General features: G+C 40.3%; 1 protein-coding gene across 4 annotated transcripts in view; it reads right to left on the minus strand.

Annotated features, from left to right (window-relative positions):
• Positions 1-260: 260 nt before the first annotated feature.
• Positions 261-19,324, minus strand: part of LOC101543559 (melanoma-associated antigen 10-like) — a 176,612-nt gene continuing 157,548 nt past the window's right edge. For 2 of the 4 annotated variants that reach the window (XM_055122255.1, XM_055122257.1), the window contains 3 exons: positions 6,177-6,349; positions 2,175-2,353; positions 261-1,837 (listed from right to left, as the gene is read on the minus strand). In XM_055122255.1, the coding sequence (XP_054978230.1) occupies positions 1,088-1,837; positions 2,175-2,219 (795 nt within the window). In that variant the 5' untranslated portion in view covers positions 2,220-2,353; positions 6,177-6,349 and the 3' untranslated portion in view covers positions 261-1,087. The remainder of the gene's footprint in view (positions 1,838-2,174; positions 2,354-6,176; positions 6,350-19,324) is intronic. The other 2 variants (XM_055122258.1, XM_055122256.1) reach the window with 2 other exon arrangements.

Raw genomic sequence — 19,324 nt, forward strand, 5'->3', positions numbered from 1 at the left:
TCTCATAATTCCTTATTTTCACTCTTTCTGTAGGTATTGAATACATCTTACCATCTTCCGGATGGAACTTCTCCTAGCCTCCATCGTTCTATGGATGGGGGTGTGTCCTGCTTATTTTAGTACTTCCTCTGTTAACATAGTGGTTTCTATAGAGCAAATATTAATTAATGTTTGGCAAATAAAATGTCAGTGTGCAAGGTGTTTCACTTAATAAAATTAACTTGAACAAACCAAGTAAATCCAGTTATACAACTTTTAATTTTACATAGTAGATATAAATTGTTAAGGATATCCAAAACTTAATCTTCTTTTACACATTTTCTCTATTTTCTGATGAATTATTTTACATTTCCATGGATATTCCCAATCCATTCCAATGTTATCTTGTTCCAGAGATTCAAGATATATTTGTACCTCTGGAATACAATTAAATGAAAGGCCTAGCAATTTGTTTCATATTCATACCTCTTATCATACTGAATGAAGCCAATCAAAATGAAAGGGACAGATATGGAATGCTCTCTTATGTTGGATGAAAATACATAGCAAAGCAGCAACAACAGCCAAGGGCGACAAAACTTGATAATTGGTCAACAAAACTGATTTTACCTGGGGTGGAGGAAGAGAGGAGGATGAAAGATGCCTTTGGAACATTAGTGGAGGGAAGCAGGCACTTGGTGGTGGGTGTGGTGTTTGAACAAGGTATGCATGAAACTATCATTGACAGTATTGCAAAAGACAGTACCTTAATAAAATGTAGTATTAAAATAATTCTATCTTAAATTGATAAACAAGACAATAAATGTGTAAACAGTGTCACTCATAAGCTTGAATTCTAAAGTTGGTAAACAAAGGAACAGTAAAAATACAAAAAGGGAAAAAATCGTCTATTCATAACAGTAACACATCTTTATACATGCTGTTCTCCCTAGCCTGAACTTGACCCTGTTCAACTTAGAATATTTACTGCCGTTTTAAAGTAAATTCACTTGGAGGCTCATTCTTCAGTTGGGATAGGAGAATCTGACTAATATTTTACAATGAGCATGGCAGTAATTTTATCTTTGGAGCCACTGAAAAATTCAACTTACTTTTCCTCATCTTTTAAGACCTTCTCATACCAGAATGAGAAGGAAATAGGGTCAATCACTTTTATCTTCATCAAAAATTCCAAAACGGTTTTTTTTTTAATTTCAGCATAGGCTCTTGGGCCCCACAGGAATTCATAATGTGGAGGATCACTATTAAGCACCTGACGGTACTCTAGATAATTATCCAGAACCCAATCTCTCGTAAGGAGTTGCTTGGGGTCCCCATAAATGAAGTGCTCCCTCTCAATATGCACCCCAATAATATCAAGGAAATCCCAAATATTTTCCTCAGGGGCACAGTCGCCCTCTATGATGATAACACCCAAGATGATTGTCAGGAGACCATTTTTAGGCATAATTTTATGGTCACTGAGACAATCATCATAGGTGAGACTAAGTGCATTTATAAGGACATAGGAGTGAATAGTGGGGTTCACTTCCTTCACATCAATGCCAGAGATCACCTCTAAGCACTTGGAAGCTTTCTTAAAGATCAAAGGGAATCGCTTCTTGTAATTTTTAATGACAACCTTCAGCATTTCCTCCTTTGTGACGATCTCCTTCATTCGATACTTGAGGATCATGAATTGCACCAATTCTGTCACCTTCTCATATATTGGATCTTCAAACCAATATTCAGTGTGCGGTGATATCTGCAAGGAACTGGCATCCTTATCTTCTTGGCGGCTCGAACCTTCATCTGATGTGTCCAAAGATGGGCTGGAGGACAGGAGGTTCAGAGGACTCTGGAGGAGAATTTAAGGTCACAAGAGCAGGAATTTCCTGATTTCCTGCTTCTCCTCCTCTTCTTCCTCCTCCCCATCTTCTCCCTCTTCCCATTCTTCTTCCTCTTACTTCTCCCCTCCTCCTCCATGTTCTCCTCCCCCTCCTCTGCCTACTTCCTTTCTTTTCCCTCCTCCTCCCTCTATCCTCCTCCTCCACTTCCTCCTCTCCCTCCATTTTTCCTACTCTGCAGCCTCCTTCACCATCTTCTCCTCCCCCTCAGTGATTAGCATCACAGGAAAAGAAAGATGGGGGAGCGAGATCAGTGTGACTGAAAAAGGTGAATAAATGAAAGGAAACTGAGAAGAGGTCGTGCTCTTCCTCAGCTATGGGCACCTGTGCCATCTCCAGGTCTGATATGTCACTTTGGATCTGATAACTTGATGCAAATGTCCAGTGTGGATGCTTTGAAGAGTGACAGGATAACTCTTGCAGGAGGAAGCCAGTAGAAATGTGATCAGGAGACAGGATCTAAAGGCCTAGGGGTGAGAGAGAAAGGGTCAGTGGCCTCAACACAGAAAGGCATCTTTATCTCTGAGAAAGGTCAAATGACAAGCTTCTACTTTAAGGGATTCCCAATGGTCTCACAGAGCTGTCTTAAAGGATGGTTTGTCTTCTTAGAACCTGTAATATGAGAAAGCTCCTCATGGGAAAGCCACCCAGCATAGCCCCAGGCTTCCAGAATTGTCCATAGGAGCGTAGAATAATATTCTGTGAAGTCTCTTTTGTTCAGAGTTGAACAACGCTCTGTAGCCTCTCAATAAACCAACTAAACTAAAACTCAGTAGCAAAATACTTACTTTGAAGGATTAAATGGAAGAGAGGGAGTTAATTTATATATATATATATATATATATATATAGGGTTTTCATCCTCAAAACTCCAGATATATTCTTCTCCATTGCACATGGGACATTTTCCACAACAGACCACACACTGGGACACAAAATACCTCCACAAAGTCAAGAGCATAGAAATCATCCCAACTATATCCTTAGACCATTATACACTCAAAGCAGAAGTTAATCACAAACAAATGGAAAATCAACTCAAGACACCAGGAAATTAAATAGCTCGTGACTTAACAACCAATGGTCAGAAAGGAAATCAAAGAGGAACTAAAAAGATTCCTGGAAACAAATAAGAATGAGGACACAACCTACCAGAACTTGTGCACACAGTAAAAACACTGGTAGGAGGAAAATTCATAGCTATGCAAGCATTCATCAAAATAAAATGCCTACATAAATTACTGAACTGCACAACTTGAAAAACTGGAAAATTACCAACAAAAGGAGTCCAAACCAGGCAGGAGAAATAAATAATAAAACCCAGAACAGGGGCTGGAGCGATAGCACAGCAGGTAGGGCTTAATATAATTGGGAGGATTAATATAATTAAAATGGCAGTACTTCCCCAAAGCATAGTACAGATTCAATGCAATCCCTATAACGATACTCATGGCATTTTTGCAAAGAAATAGATCAAACACTCCAAATACAACAATAAGCATCCTCTCACTCCCAAATATCTAAAACAATGCTCTGAAAAAAGAAGATGGGAGGCACCAATTTCCCCAACTTCAAACAAAGCGGTCATAATTAAAACAGTATGGCATTGGAGTAAAGACAGACCCTCAGATCAATTAAATAGAGTGGAATCCTTTAGGTACATGATCAGTTGATCTTTGATAAGACAAGTATAAAGTGGAGCAAGAAAAGCCTCTTCACAAACTGGTGCTGGGAAAACTGGTCTGCTACATGCAAAAAGGAATGAACCTATAATGACATGCAAGAAATTAAATCAAAATTGATTAAAGACTATGATATCAGACCTGAATCAGTATTTGCATAAAGGAAAATATAGACAGAATTATCCATGACACTGAAGCTAAAGTCATCTACGAGTACAAAACACCACCAACCAAGTCAATGGAAGCAATGATAACAAATGTGACTACATTAAAATAAGAAGCTCCTGCACTTCAAAGGACATGATGATTAAGATAAAAAGATAGCCCACAGAATGGGAGAAGTTATTGATGCAATATTCATCTGTAAGTGGTTACTATCCAAGATATATAAGGCACTGGCAGAACTTCACAAGAAAAAAATCCATCCCATCAGAATGGGGGATAAGAGATGAACAGAGACTTCCTCAAAGATGAAATACAAAGCAGCCATGTCCACGAACCATCTTCGGCACCATATAAGCTCATCTATTTGCCTCGCTCCAGAGACTCATAAATAAATCTCAAAAGAGATCAGCTAGCCTCAAAAATCTTTCGAACACCTGGCTCATGGTTGAGACATCTGGAACATTCTGAAGGGGTCAGGACAGGGCCTGCCCAAGCAAAGCCATGGCAGACATTCTCTCCACACTCTAAAGTCACTGCACCCATCCAGATTCCATGTCGAGGTATTGAGTCTCACTGAGAAAGTTGCCTCTCCAGAACTCAGGTATGTGGATCTCTATTCCTATCCTAATGACTTTAAGCAAAGACATTATCAACTACCTTCTCAAACCACAATGCTTTGGAAATGGAACCGAATCACAAACATAAAGTAGGTCAAAACACAAAACACTTAAAAGTTAAAGAAATTAATACTAAACAACCAGTATGTCAAAGAAGAAATCAAAGGAGAAGTCAAGATATTGCTGAAAACATTTGAGAATGAAGACATGACTTATGACATGTAGGACATATCAATGCTGTACCAAGAGGGAAGTTCATAGGAATGCAAGTATTCATGGGGAAACAAGAAAAATCCTAAATAAATAACCCCCCACACATCTTAGGTTACTATAAAAGGGCTAAGAGAAAACCAAAACAAGCAGAAGAAGGGAAATTTAAAAAATAGACCAGATAACAAAGAATTAGAAACACACCAAAAGAGATCAGTGAAATAGTGCTGTTTTTTCAAAACAATACCAAGGTTAACAGATCAATACACTCAGAGAGAAAACTCTAAAAACTGCATCAGAAATGAAAGGGAGACAGGAGACATTAAAATACCATAGAAATTCAAAGAATCATCTGAGATTACCATGTAAACCTTTATCCACAAATTGGAGAGCATAGACAAAAACTATTACTGGGAAAAAAAGACATGTATTCTTGGGCTAGAGAGGTAACACGTGGGTAAAGGCGATTGCCTTGTATGTAGCTGAGGCCGACTCAATACCCAGTACATAATCTGACTAATGCCAGTAGAGATTCCTGCCCAGGGTCAGAAGTAAGTTCTGAGAACCTGGGGTGTAGCTCAAACAACCACTCCCCTACAAAAATACCCAACAGGCCAGAGAAATAGTACAGGAAGTCAGGAGTTTGCCTTGCATGGGCTGCCCTATAAAAATATATGGTTCAGGGGACACCACCAGAAATAACCCTTAAGCACAGAACCAAGAGTACACCCTGGGCACCAATAGGTGTGGCCTGCCCCACCCCACCCCCCAAGTACTGCCCCATGTTACTTAACATTGCCTATAGCTCCTCAAAGCTAAACAGGCCTGGGGTCTGTCTTGCCTGCCATTGCTGGCAGCTCCCCTACTTACCTCAGGACCCACGTGTCCAACCAGAAAGTTTGAGCACCTGTGATTCCGAGGAAAGTATTTCTCCACCCAGCAATGCCCCTGGAAAAAGCCTCCTCAGTGGTGGGGGGGGGGTTCCCCAACACTTACCACCACGACTTATACTTCAGAACCTTCCTTTTTTTTCTTTTTTTTGGGTCACACCCGGCGATGCACAGGGGTTACTCCTGGCTCTTGCACTCAGGAATTACTCCTGGCGGTGCTGGGGGACCATATGGGATGCTGGGAATCGAACCCGGGTCTATCGAGAAAGTTTGGGCTCCTATGGCTACTAAGGGAAGCGCCCCACCCCCTTGGGGAAAGTTTCCCTGGTGAAAGCCCCACTCTTAGCTCAGGTTTCTCAGTTTGAACCCCAGTAAGTTTTACTTTTGTCTAAGTTCTGACATAAGCGCCCTCTCGCAGAGAAAGCCTCTGCGGTGGGAGTCCCATATTTTCACTTAAGGTCCTCGCTTTGTAGCCCCCTAGTTCCAGCACTCCCATTGTTTTTTTCTTTTTTCTTTTTGGTGCTAGCATCACATCCAGAGGTGCTCAGGGATCACTCCTGACAGGGCTCAGGGACCATATGGGGTCCCGGGAATTGAACCCAAATCAGCCACATGCAAGGCAAAAGTCCTATGCGCTTCGGCCCTCCTCCCCAACTTTTAACATACGCCCCCCTCACAGAAAACCTCTGCAGCGGCCGGTCACTCACTTCTACCTCCGCGTCCTCACCTTCTAAGCCCAGAAAGTTAGGTGAAAATGCTTCGGGCAGAAGCGTTTCTGGTTCTTATGAGCATAAATATTTTAGGTTTCGTTTTGGGCCACACTGGCTGCGACGAGGGGTTTATTCCTGGCTCTTCGATCCGAGGTCGCCACTGCTGGTCTAAGCTGATCCGACGTGGTGCCTGAGAGGAAGTTCCCGACGTCAGAGAGACAGAAGCCACCATGTTCACCTCCAAGGCCAGCCCGTTTGGCGCCCATGGTTTCCCGCCTCACGGAGCGCCCCTCCCCCACCCCCACCCCCACGCTCCAGGGTTTCAACATGTCCCCCTTCTACCTCGGGGGTCCTCGCCTCGAACCCAAGCTGGCATAAGCGCCTCTCTATAATGTGACAGAGGGGAAGGGGGAAAGCCCCCCGCTTCCACCTCTAGGGCAGTACCTGGCTTGCGCTCCTCTGCCTCTGAAGAGAAGCGCCCCAAGAGAACGTCTCGGGGATTATGGCGCCTTATATACCCGGCTGTATCCGGGTATCCGGCTGGGACATCCCAGGGTGGTAGGGACTTCACGCGCGACCTTAGTTCCCCCCCACACACCCTCCTCTTCTGCAGTGGGAGGGTCCGGAAACCTTCTTCCTCCCCATTGGCCAGGCCTGGGATCCTCTCGCAGCTGATTGGAGGCCCCAGCATGGAGACTCCAAGACCGAAGTCAAGTGACAGAAGTTTCTATGGAGCCTGCTTGGGCCTCCCCTGGTGGACGATAAGGACACGAGAGAGAAAGGACTGTCCGTACTAGGAGCTCCTTGTGCTTTCACTCGTCCTTCACCCTCCTGCCAGGCAACACCTGCTGCCAGTCTCACTTCTACAACTCAAGTGAGACGCCGCAGATAAGGCGTCTCCTCGGACTTCCAAATGGCTCGCAGGGACCGCTAGCCCTTGACCTGGTTTTGAAACTGTATGCAAAATCTTAGCAGTGTCTAAAGTTTATCTATGTATACCGGACAGGAGAAAAAAAAACTAGATACTACGCCATTCCGTCTATTGTTCGAAACTCCATCAGAGCACAGAGAAATTCTTAGAATTCTCTGCACAGCTAATATGATTTCCAAAGAGTATTCTTTTTCATAACTAATGAAAATGTTGCTAATAGTTTCACATTACAGTGTCCTTGCTATCGATTTTTAGAAATCAAAGTTACCTTAGAATCTTAGTTGATAAAAATATTTGCCATCTTTTATACTGATGTTTTTCCTCATTTTTGCATCTTTGATGCAGGATTTTTTCCCTCTGCATTTTTTCTCTGCATTGTTTATTCTCAAATTCATATAGTTAAGCCTTAAACTCCAGTATCTTATAATTGGACTAAACTTGGATATAAGATTTTAAAGGAGGCTAGAGCGATAACACAGCGAGTAGGGAATTCACCTTGCACGCGGCGATCCGGGTTCGATTCCCAGCATCCCATATGGTGCCCCCGACACTGCCAGGAGTAATTCCTGAGTGCATGAGCCAGGAGTAACTCCTGTGCATAGCTGGGTGTGACCCCGATAAAAGCAAAAAAAAGGCTTTAAAGAGAGATACTACAGAAAGTAAGACATTTGCCTTGCATGCAGTGGACCCGGGTTTGGTTCCCAACACTGAATGTGTTTCTCCAGTACTGCCAGTGGCACTCCTGAGAACAGAGACAGGAATAAACACCTCTCGGTGTGGCTCAAAAACAAACCCCAAAAAATTAAAAGAAAGAGGTAATTAATTGAAATAAAGTCCAAAGGTTGGGTTCTAGAGGTGTTCTGCTGCCGGGGCTCCGCTCGAGGCAGGAAGGGAAACTCAACTCACTCCCCTCCAAGGGGCTTGGGTGAAGACAGCCAGGAGCGGGGGCAAGAGTCTCTGCCTCGCTCTCTTCCAGGAGCTTTATTTTAATCTCTGGATCGTGGCTGTTGATGGGATTACATGGCTGGCGGTGGGGGGAAGGTAGCTTGTGGGTGTGGCTGCCAAGCTACTAGAAAATGGGTTATCTGGGTGGAGGAGGCCCAGTCCGAATCCCAGCAGGCTTGGAGATCTCAGCCCTGGGTCCTGCACACCTGGGTTTCTGTGCTAGTTCTTTCATGCGTGAGGCTCGTCTGGACATGTGGAGATTGGCCTTGAGCATGGCAGTCTCTTGCCCGGCCCTATAATCCCATCAATGGCCAAGATTCAGAGACTGTAAAACATCGCTCCCCGGAAACAACCTCTTAAAGCCTAGTTCTCCCTCTCGGAGAAACTGGCAAGGTACCGAGAGCATCCTGCCAACACAGCAGAGCCTGGCAAGCTCTCCATGGCGTACTTGATATGCCTAATACAGTAACAGTGATGGGTCTCATTCCCCTTACCCTGAAAGAGCCTCCAATGCAGCACCACTGGGAAGAGTGAGTAAGGAGAGACTGCTAAAATCTCAGGGCTAGGACGAATGGAGACATTACTGGCGCCTGCTCGAGCAAATTGATGATCAACGGGATGACAGTGATACAGTGATACAGAAAGTCCTAAGAATGGACTCTGGTCCACCATGACTGGTGTCCTTATAAAAAGAGATTGGGGCATAGATTCACACCAAAGAAAGTTTATTTAGGAGCTGGAGAGATGGCACAGTGGGGAAGGCATTTTTCTTGCACACAGCCTAGCTGGGTTTGAGCTCAGGCATCACATATGGTCCCCTTAGGCCAGCCAGTGCTGACCCCAAGGATAAACCCCAAGAATAAAGAACCAAGAATAAACCCTCATCACAGCCAGTGTGACCCAAAACAAAACCAAAAAAGTTCATGCACAAAAAAATGCCACCTGAAAGCCTAGGAACCTGAGAAAAAAATCAAACATGCTCACAGCATTTATCTTTGAGTTTCAGCCTCCAAAATTACAAGGATATAAATTTCTTTTTTTTAAGTCCCTCAGTCTGTGACATTTTGTTACAGCAGCCATAGGATACACTCCTTTAGTTTTATAATGTAAGAATTACAATGAAAATTATTTTCAAATGTTGAACCATGTTTGCATTCTTCACACAGTATGTTGAATATGCTATTAATTTAAGATATTTACTATATGAACAAACTTGGCTCAAGTGTTATTTTATGGGCAGTCCTCATATGGTTTTAGAATGGAGAGCAAATCTAGAAAAAATATTTGAATGAATATCCATCTTGCATGCTATAGAAGAAATTGCATAAAAGACTGATTTACTTTTCAGTCACCATTAGGTATATTTGACCTTCAAAGTTACTTTTCTTGAAGCATTCAAGAGTAACTTGAGTTTGGGTTTCATGTTTTGTTTTTATTTTTTATTGGTCTTCTGTGGTTTATAATGCTATTTTAACAATGGTTTCTCATGAATATAAAGTCTTTAGTTTGAGTTTATTATTCAATTAAATTTCTCTACTTCTTTATAAACCAATTTTGTCCATTTTAAAAAATAGTGGTCAATTTCACTTACGATTTCAAATTTAAGGCATGGTATCTATGATTTAAAAAAATAGACAAATACTATAAAACATACAAATGCTATAAAACATACTCACCAGTAACAATACCAGTATCATGAATCTGACAGCATCAGCAATCATTAATGTATGTATGAGCACTCTGATTCAAAGTATACCTTCATAACCCACCCATCACTGCTGGTTGAATAAGGCAAAGTAAATTCCAAAACATCACACCATTTATTGTCCAAACATTTCTGTATGCATTTTTTAAAAGATAAGGTCAAAGATGAAACTTCTGGCCCACACAGCTGGGACAGGATGACAGGAACTGCTGGGGTACAGCTGGCATGTCGAGAGAAAAGTACAGAGTACAGGGATCTCATCCATGCGCATCTGGCTATGGATGGAGATTATGGAGGGATAGAATATACATGGGACAGAGAGAGTGTTGCAGGGACAAAATCTGGCCATCATTTTTGGGAGGCTGCGTAGGACAAGACAGGGAGGTTATAATGGGACTGGGCAGCGTCAGAGACAGGACTGGGGACATCATTCATGGGTAAAGGAGAAGCCTAGATATCTGGGGAGGAACCTGGACCCATCTAATTTTTCTGTATGATAAACTTATTTTTAAATCTTCTGAGTTTTATATGAAAATCTTTTATACAATTCTCAAGAAATCAACCAGCGCAGGAAAATCCACTTTTGCACCAACATAACAAACAAACTTAAAAATGTTCTTGTCATCAGAATCCACTCTCTGTCCAACACAGCAACCAAACTTAAAAATGTGCTTGTCAGGCTGGAGCGATAGCACAGCAGGTAGGGCATTTGCCTTGCACACGGCTGACCCAGATTCGATTCCCAGCATCCCATATGGTCCCCTGAGCACTGCCAGGAGTTAATTCCTGAGTGCATGAGCCAGAAGTAATAGCTGGGTGTGACCCAAAAGCAAAAAAAAAATGCTTGTCAAGGTGGCAGGCTAGGGATGGAACAATAGCAGAACAGGTACAGCACCTGCATTGCAAATGACTGACGCAGGTTTGATATCTAGCATCCTACTATGGCCTCACAAGCCCTTTCAGAAGTGATACCTGAGTTCAGAGATGGGAGTAGCCCTGAGCACAACTGAGCATGGCCCAGAAAATAAAACAACAAGTAAACAAACAAAAACAAATTGGTGTCAGGCTGGAGATGATGATGAGGGAGGTGAGGAGTGGGTAAGTGCACCTGGGAACCCTAGTGGAAGGAAATTAACACAGGTGGTAGTATTGGTACTAGAACATAGCACTGTAGCACTATTGTCCCGTTGCTCATCAATTTGCTCGAGTGGGTACCAGTAACCTCTCCATTGTGAGACTTGTTGCTACTGACTTGGTCATATTGAATATGCCACTGGTAGCTTGGCAGGCTCTGCCATGTGGGCGAGATACTCTCAGTAGCTGTCCAGGCTCTCTGAGAGAGATGGAGGAATCGAACCCGGGTTGGCCGCATGCAAGGCAAACACCCTACCTGCTGTGCTATACCTCCAGTCCAAATTAGAACATAGTAATTCTAAAACCTAACTATGAATAACTTTGTAAATCAATTTTTAAATAAAATTTAAAAATGTAATAATCTTTTACTAGAATATAAAAAGATGAAATATAAGTAATTTGGAAGAGGTTTCACAGCCTATGGGTATTTGTTACTAATTATAGAGGATACTTAAGTACTGGTGTAGTTGAATATATTTATATTTAAATCTATAAATTCATATATACAAATATATTTTATATATTCATTTACATCCATAATAAGCAAATATAGTTAACTACTGGTGAGAGAATTTAGTGTATTCCAGAATGTGATGAAGTTTAGTACTAGAAAATCTGTCACTGCAATTGGCCAGGCATATAGCAGCGAGGGAATATCCAGGAAAATAAAAACCATGATACATATTTAACCCAGAGACAGTTTAATATGGAGAACTGGTTATACAAGTGATGGAGAAACTATATAAGGAAGGCTTGGGAAACACAATAGTTAGCAACCAACACCAAAAGCCACTTCTATGTCTAGGCATATAGGACAAAGAGATGAAACTTTTAAACTTCTTTTTTATTTTTGCTTTTTGGGTCACACCTGGCGATGCACAGGAGTTCCTCCTGGCTCTGCACTCAGGAATTACTCCTGGCGGTGCTCAGGGGACCATATGGGATGCTGGGAATTGAACCTGAGTCAGCCGCATGCAAGGCAATGCCCTACACACTGTACTATCGCTACAGCGCCAAGAGATGAAACTTTTAATTGAGACTAATTGTTGGGTTCAACAGAGCTCGATGGGGCTGGAGCCAAGAGGATATGTGGCTATTAAGGAGAAAACTACTCAATGCAGGGGAAAGAAGAGAAAACTGCCTACTTTATTCTCCTGAATTTTATCCTCCTTTTGACTGTCATATTCTCTGAACACAGGTGGCAGCAAAATATTCATCAGTATTAATTTATAATATTATATTAAAATATAATATATTACATACTATAATATTTAATATTATATAATAGTATAGCTTATATATTATCGTTTATATATAAATATCACTGTCACTGTCATCCCATTGCTCATCAATTTGCTCGAGCAGGCACCAATAACATCTCCATTTTGAGATTTGTTGTTACTATTTTTGCATATTGAATACACCACGGGTAGCTTTCCAGGCACTGCTGTGTGGGGAGATACTCTCAGTAGCTTGCCAGGCTCTCTGAGAGGGGCGGAGGAATCGAACCCGGGTCAGCCGTATGCAAGGCTAATGCCCTGCCGCTGTGCTATCGCTTCAGCCCATATATATATATTTAATATATAATATATATTATATATTATATATAATATATTATAATATATATAATATAATATATATTATAATAATATATTAATGTATGCTATATATTATAGTGTAATATAGTATTTTATAGTATATATAATATAGAGCACACAACAAGTGAGGAATAAACTCAAGAAAAGTATATCACACTTCCATATTAAATGAGAGAAAACATCTACATTGATACAAAAAAAAGGGAACATTCAGAAATGGATCCTGTCCCCATCCTTAACCTTCCAAGTTTAGGCAAGTTTAGATACTCTTCACTATACTCTTATACTCCTATGTTAATTCTTTCACCATAGCACAAATTCTCAAGTTGCAATTGTCTGTCTTCTCCATTTAACTGTGAGCTCTCTGCCCAAACCATGCCTCCCACTGTAACTATAATAGTTTCTGAACTATACTTGGATCAGTATGTACACTGTAAGTATTTTGGATTGAATCTTTTGATTTACCAATGTATTAAGTTATTAAATAAGAGATTTAATTATTATAACTTTTTAACATGTAATTCAATTTTTTTAATTTTAATTTTCCTGATTTCCATAGCACTCAAAGGACATGACTGCACAACTATAAACACAGAATTTGATTATGGTAACTACTTCCTTCCATCTAGTCCAATTACTCTTACCTGAAGTAATTAGCATCAATTACTCTCTCACCTAAGATCTGCATCATTCTCATTATCAATCAGTGTATTAGGGACCTAATCTTAGAAATGTATGAATACTGTAAAGTGAAGAATCCATGGAATGTATATGTTGATAGCCTCAAGTAAAAGGTCTTGAAACATTAGTTTTGTTTTTCTCCACAAATCATTTTAGTAATGGAATTTTCTCAAAAACAGTGAGTAGAAAATAGAACCATTAATCTCTGAGATTGACAGAATATATTTCACTCAGGATTTAATAGAAAAATAGACAAGACTACCTAGACTGGGTGTCCTAAATAACCTTAGTATTACATGTCTATCTAGCTGGAATCAAATTCTCTCCATAATACACTATTCTCAACATTTACATCATGCAATCATAGGTTCACAGCATAGAAAAGGAAGCCTGAAGGGCATCGGTATACTCATCCATTGCAGTTTTAGACACACTGTTAGAAAGTTCTTTACATGAATTCTATGCTTGGTCTCTGTATAGACACTTATTCATCGGTTTTAGTTCTACTTTTTGTGGGGGTCACAATAAGTGTATATAAACAAAAAAACATATGACTATCCCTTCATATGTTTGGAAAAGGTCAACAGATCCTCCTTACGTCTTTCTTTTCCAAAATAAATAAATGTCTATCAGATATCATAATGTCTGAGTAAAAATTTACATTAGCACTGTAGCACTGTCATCCCGTTGTTCATCGATTTGCTCAAGCAGGCATGAGTAACATCTCCATTGTGAGATTTGTACTGTTTTTGGTATATTGAATATGCCACGGGAAGTTTGCCGGGCTCTGCCATGCGGGCGGAATACTTTCAGACCTTGCAAACTCTCCGAGAGGGATGGAGGATTCAAACCCGGGTCGGCCTCATGCAAGGCAAACACCCTACCCACTGTGCTATCGCTCCATTCATATTTACATTATCTGTGATTAAATATTTATTTCTGTGATAGTAGCTACATTTCAAGTGTTCATAGCCATGTGGAAGCTAGACGCACTGAACTGGAAAGCACTAATAGGGAACAGTTTTCATCTTCATCAAAAAAGTATCATTGGTCCAGGTTTAGACCTTTTATTATCTAAATATCTTCTTTCTGGAAGCACCATCGTTTTGAAAATTTTCACATTTTTCATTGTATTGCTCACTATTCAACCAGAGAAGCAGAAATACTATGATCCAAGTCTTCACATGGAAAGAGTGTCCTTTTATGTGAGCTGTAATGATTTGTAAGCTTAATTTCTGCTTCTAAGCCTAAGGATATTTTCTTAGTGTTGCTACAGCAGTTTTCAAGACCAGAAATTCTAAATTACTTTAAATAACTATAATAATGGTCTAAAATGGCTATTATAGTGTCCAAGAATATGCTTCTATTTTCTAAAAAAAATATGATAAAATTATTGCTAGCACAGTGGGTAGGGCATTTGCCTTGCACGCGGCCAACCCGGGTTCTATTCCTCCGCCCCTCTCGGAGAGCCCGGCAAGCTACCGAGAGTATCTTGCCCGCACAGAAGATCCTCGCAAGCTCCCCGTGGCGTATTCGATATGCCAAAAACAGTAACAACAAGTCTCACAATGGAGAAGTTGCTGGTGCCTTCTCGAGCAAATCGATGAGCAACAGGATGACAGTGACAATGACAGTGATGGCTCAGACAGCCTCTATCCTGACATTCAAAGAAGAGAATTTCTATCTATGCATAAAATAGGGCTAGGCTGTGAGGACAGATGGTTAAGTCCACCTACTTTATACAAAGTACTGCTGCTGTTGCTGCTGCTACCACAGCACAGGTGTTGCCATACCACATACCCAATCTGAGCCCAGATTCCAACTCTCCAAACTATTGGGTACCTTAAATACATTAGACATGTGTACATCTATATACCAGGCACCATGACATACTTAATGCCTGTCAACCACTAAAGCACTAGTTTGGAACGCACGCCTAGCACATCTATACGGCTCATGCACATGTTTTATGGTATCTCACATTCACTCACAGAATACGAGCAAAGAAAAACCTATTAAGAAGTTTGAGACATCAACGAGAGATCATTGAACCAAGAACAGGGCCTTTCTTTTAAAAAATGGGGATCTATGCATCTGCACATATCAGATATGAGAGAATAATTAAATATTCACTTCATCAGAAAATATAATTATAAAATCTGTATTAAAATTCTGTAGTTTTTCTGTATGTAAATAATGGACAACAAGGAGAAATTAAGACAATATCATTTAAAACTGTGTCTCAAAGAATTAAATGTTAAGGGGGCTGGAGTGATAGCACAGCGGGTAGGGCGTTTGCCTTGCACGCAGCCGACCCGGGTTCGATTCCCAGCATCCCATATGGTCCCCCAGCACAGCCAGGAGTAATTCCTGAGTGTAGAGCCAGGAGTAACCCCTGTGCATAGCTGGGTGTGACCCAAAAAGCAAAAAAAAAAAAGAATTAAATGTTAAGTATAAATTTAACATGAAAGGCAAAAGATACAACTGAAAACACAAAATTCCATCACGAAACCTAGAGCAAGAGATTAAGGTATAACAAGACATTCCATGTGCTTGGATAGGGAATATTAAAATAGTCAAAATTTCCATTTAATCAAAAGCAATAACTAGCTTTAATGCAATCCCAACCACAAAAGAGTTAAAATAGCTGAATCCTGCAGTACAAAGCAAATAGAGTTGATGTCACCTGACTTAAACATTCATTTCAAAACAATGATAATTAAGGAAACTATTTATTATTGTAATAAAATAGGCATGTGAATCAATGCAAAACAATGAAAAGCCTGAAAATGACTCCTCCAGTCACACACATATCAACACTTAGTCTTCAACCAAAGAGCCATGACCAAGCAGTGGAGGAAGGAAAATATTGTTAACAAATGTTTCTGAGAAACTGAGTAGCCCCATGCAAAAAGATGAACTGGTTGACTCTATTGAACCATATAAAATTCAAAATAGATTAAAGAGCTGGAAAAAATATTTTATGACATTGGCATTAGGGATGATTTGGGAAAGTCAACCCCCAGGGCAACGATAATAAATTCAAGCATAAATAATGGATACTATATCAAATTGAAAAGCTTTATCATAGCAAAGGAAGATTTAAGCTATGAAAAATTAGACTATGAAATGGGAGACGTCTGCATACCATGGATCCAGTTAGGGATTAGTGCTCAAGCTATACAAAGAGCTCATACAATAGTCATTACCAATGACAAAACTCTATTAAGAAGTGAGCAGAAGAATATTTTTTTGCTTTTTGGGTCACACCCGACGATGCACAGAGGTTACTCCTGGCTCATGCCCTCAGGAATTACTTCTGGCTGTGCTTGGTGGACCATATGTGATGCTGGGAATTGAACCCACGTCAGCCATGTGCAAGGCAAATGCCCTACCCGCTGTGCTATCACTCCAGCCCTGTGGGCAGAAAATTTGAATAAATCTACAGAAGAGTTGAATACATTGAACATACACAAATGACCAATAAGCATGTGATAAATGCTCATCTTTACTGATTATTGGGGAAATGTCAATCAAAGTACAATGAAATACCCACCTCCAACCTGTGAGAATGGCTTATACCAACATGAAAGAGTGAGGATTTGCAATAAAAGTACTCTAGCACATATGGAGTTCCCTTTTGTTTATTTTTGGTTTGTTTTTATGCTATATCCAAAGGTCTGAGGAATTACTCCTGGCTCTGTGCTCAGAGATCACTCCTTGTAGAAGTCAAGGGATGATATGGGGCACCGGAGATCAAAACTGGGTTGAATGCATGTAAGGTGAACACACTATACTCTTTACTGTCTCTTCAGTTGTGAGGTTTTCTTAATAAGATAAAAATGGAGTTGCCAAATCCCAGGGAGATAGCTCAAGGAGGTGGAGCACATGATTTCCAAGCAGGAATTCCAAGTTCAATCCCAGCACTGTATGCATACAAAGTACAGTCAGGAGAGACTCCTGAGCACTGTTCCAGGAGTAATCACTGATCACAGAGTGGTGTGGCCCAAACACAAGCAAAAAATTAAAGCTATGTATACCATATGATATAACAACCCAACTTCTATGTATTTTTCTGAAGAATATATAAAATATATCTAACATATTTATTGCAGTATTATTTATATTAGCTAAGATACAGAATCCACTAAAGTGCTGCCCATCCGGATGACTGGATATTGATTATATATACAATAAAATACTGTTCAGCTATCTGTCAAAGAAAATTTTTCCCTTTGCTACACAATGCACGGAACTCAATATGATTATTCAATATAGAATGTTAGAAAGTAAAAGACAAGTGTTGCATGACTTTACTTCTGTATGCAATATAAAGTAGCAAGATAGTGAATTAATTAATAACATAAAATAAAAATAAATCAGTGGATAATGACAACAAAACTAAAATTAACTGGGAGAAGTTTGTAAGGTTTGGGAGAAAGGATAGATGAGGTTTGAGAAAGGGAAATGGACTTTGTACTTTTCTGACTAAAAAAATGACACTATCACTGTCACTGTCATCCTGTTGCTCATCGACTTGCTTGAGCAGGCACCAGTAACATTTCCATTGTGAGACTTAATGTTACTGTTTTGGGCATATCGAATACACCTCGGGTAGCTTGCCAGGCTCTGCCATGCAGGTGAGATACTCTCATTAGCTTGCCGGGCTGTCTGAGAAGGGCGGAGGAATCGAACCTGGGTTGGCCGTGTGCAAGGCAAACGCCCTACTGCTGTGAAAGATGAAATAAAATATAATATTTCCAAGTAAATAAAATGTACATATACTGCTTTTTTCATTTAATGAGATGGAAGAATTAGTGAATTATACTTTATGACATGTAAAATTAACAAATAATGATTCACATCATGAAAAATTGTGACAAGAGGAGACCAATGAATCTCAAACTCTCAGCTAATTACAAAGATAAAAAAATGATTCTAAGAGTGAGCATGATAGGATGATTGCAATCCACTTTTTATATTGACCCCCTTTGTTCACTTCTAATAAGGATCTAATTACAGACATGAAAATGATTCAAATAAAACAAGAACCCTAATGCTCAGCAACAGACAAGTGAAAAGGAAATTGTGTTATGTGTGGGTGTATATATGTACATACACAATACAATACTAACCAGCTATAATAAGCAATAGTCTTTCATCTTGTAGTTTGCTACAAGTTTAATGGACCTGGAGAAATTAGAACTTCATTTTAAATGAAGTGAGTCAAAAAGAAAATGGCAAATATCAGATGATCTCTCTCATATATGAAGTATAGAGAAAACAAAGCACGGGATTAGATGATCCCCAGTGGAAACAATTCCTGAGATATGGTCAATAGAATGTGATCCGAAGATGTTAAGGGAAGGAAAGGAAGCTTGCAATAATGATCAGGGGGCCCTGGAGCTCTGCTAGTGGGCACTGAGCAGCAGCACTGCAAGAAAACTATCATCATCATCATCATCATCAACATCATCATCATCATCATCATCATCCCATTGATCTTCGATTTTCTCGAGCAGCCTCAGTAACGTCTCGTCTCCATTTATCCTAGCCCTGAGATTTTAGAAGCCTCTCTTTACTTGTTCTTCCCAACGGTGCCAATTGGAGGCTTTTTCAAGGTCAGGGGAACATGACCCATCATTGTTACTGGTTTGGGCATATAAATATGCCACGGGGAGCTTGCCAAGCTCTGCTATGTGGGCAGGAAACTCTTGGTAACTTGCCAGGTTTTCCGAGAGGGTGAACTGGACCATGAAGAGATAGACATCTTATAGCCTTATCACAACAAAATAATAGATGAAAAGCTGGAGTGGGTGTGTGAGCATTAGAATCCCATGCCTGACCCTTTAACAATCTCCCAGGCAGCACCACAACTAAAACCTAAATAGAACAAAACAAACAGGGACAAAAGTGGCCTCAGACAGTCAGGCAGTCAGTCACCCCTGCCAGGAACCCTATCTTAGGGTTCCCTCCTAAAACAGCTTGAGACAGATGGTCCTGGAAGCCTGTGCACTACTGTCACTGCATCGTGTCATCCAAAGAATTACCGTATATTCAGAAACCCACATGTACTTTCAAGAATTATTTATATTTCATCAGTTTATTTATACATAAGAAATATGAAGGTTGGTTTTGAGTCTATTGAATGTAATCAAAGTAAAGAGAAAG

This window comes from Sorex araneus, chromosome X (genome assembly GCF_027595985.1).
Source record: "Sorex araneus isolate mSorAra2 chromosome X, mSorAra2.pri, whole genome shotgun sequence".
NCBI lineage: Eukaryota > Metazoa > Chordata > Mammalia > Eulipotyphla > Soricidae > Sorex > Sorex araneus.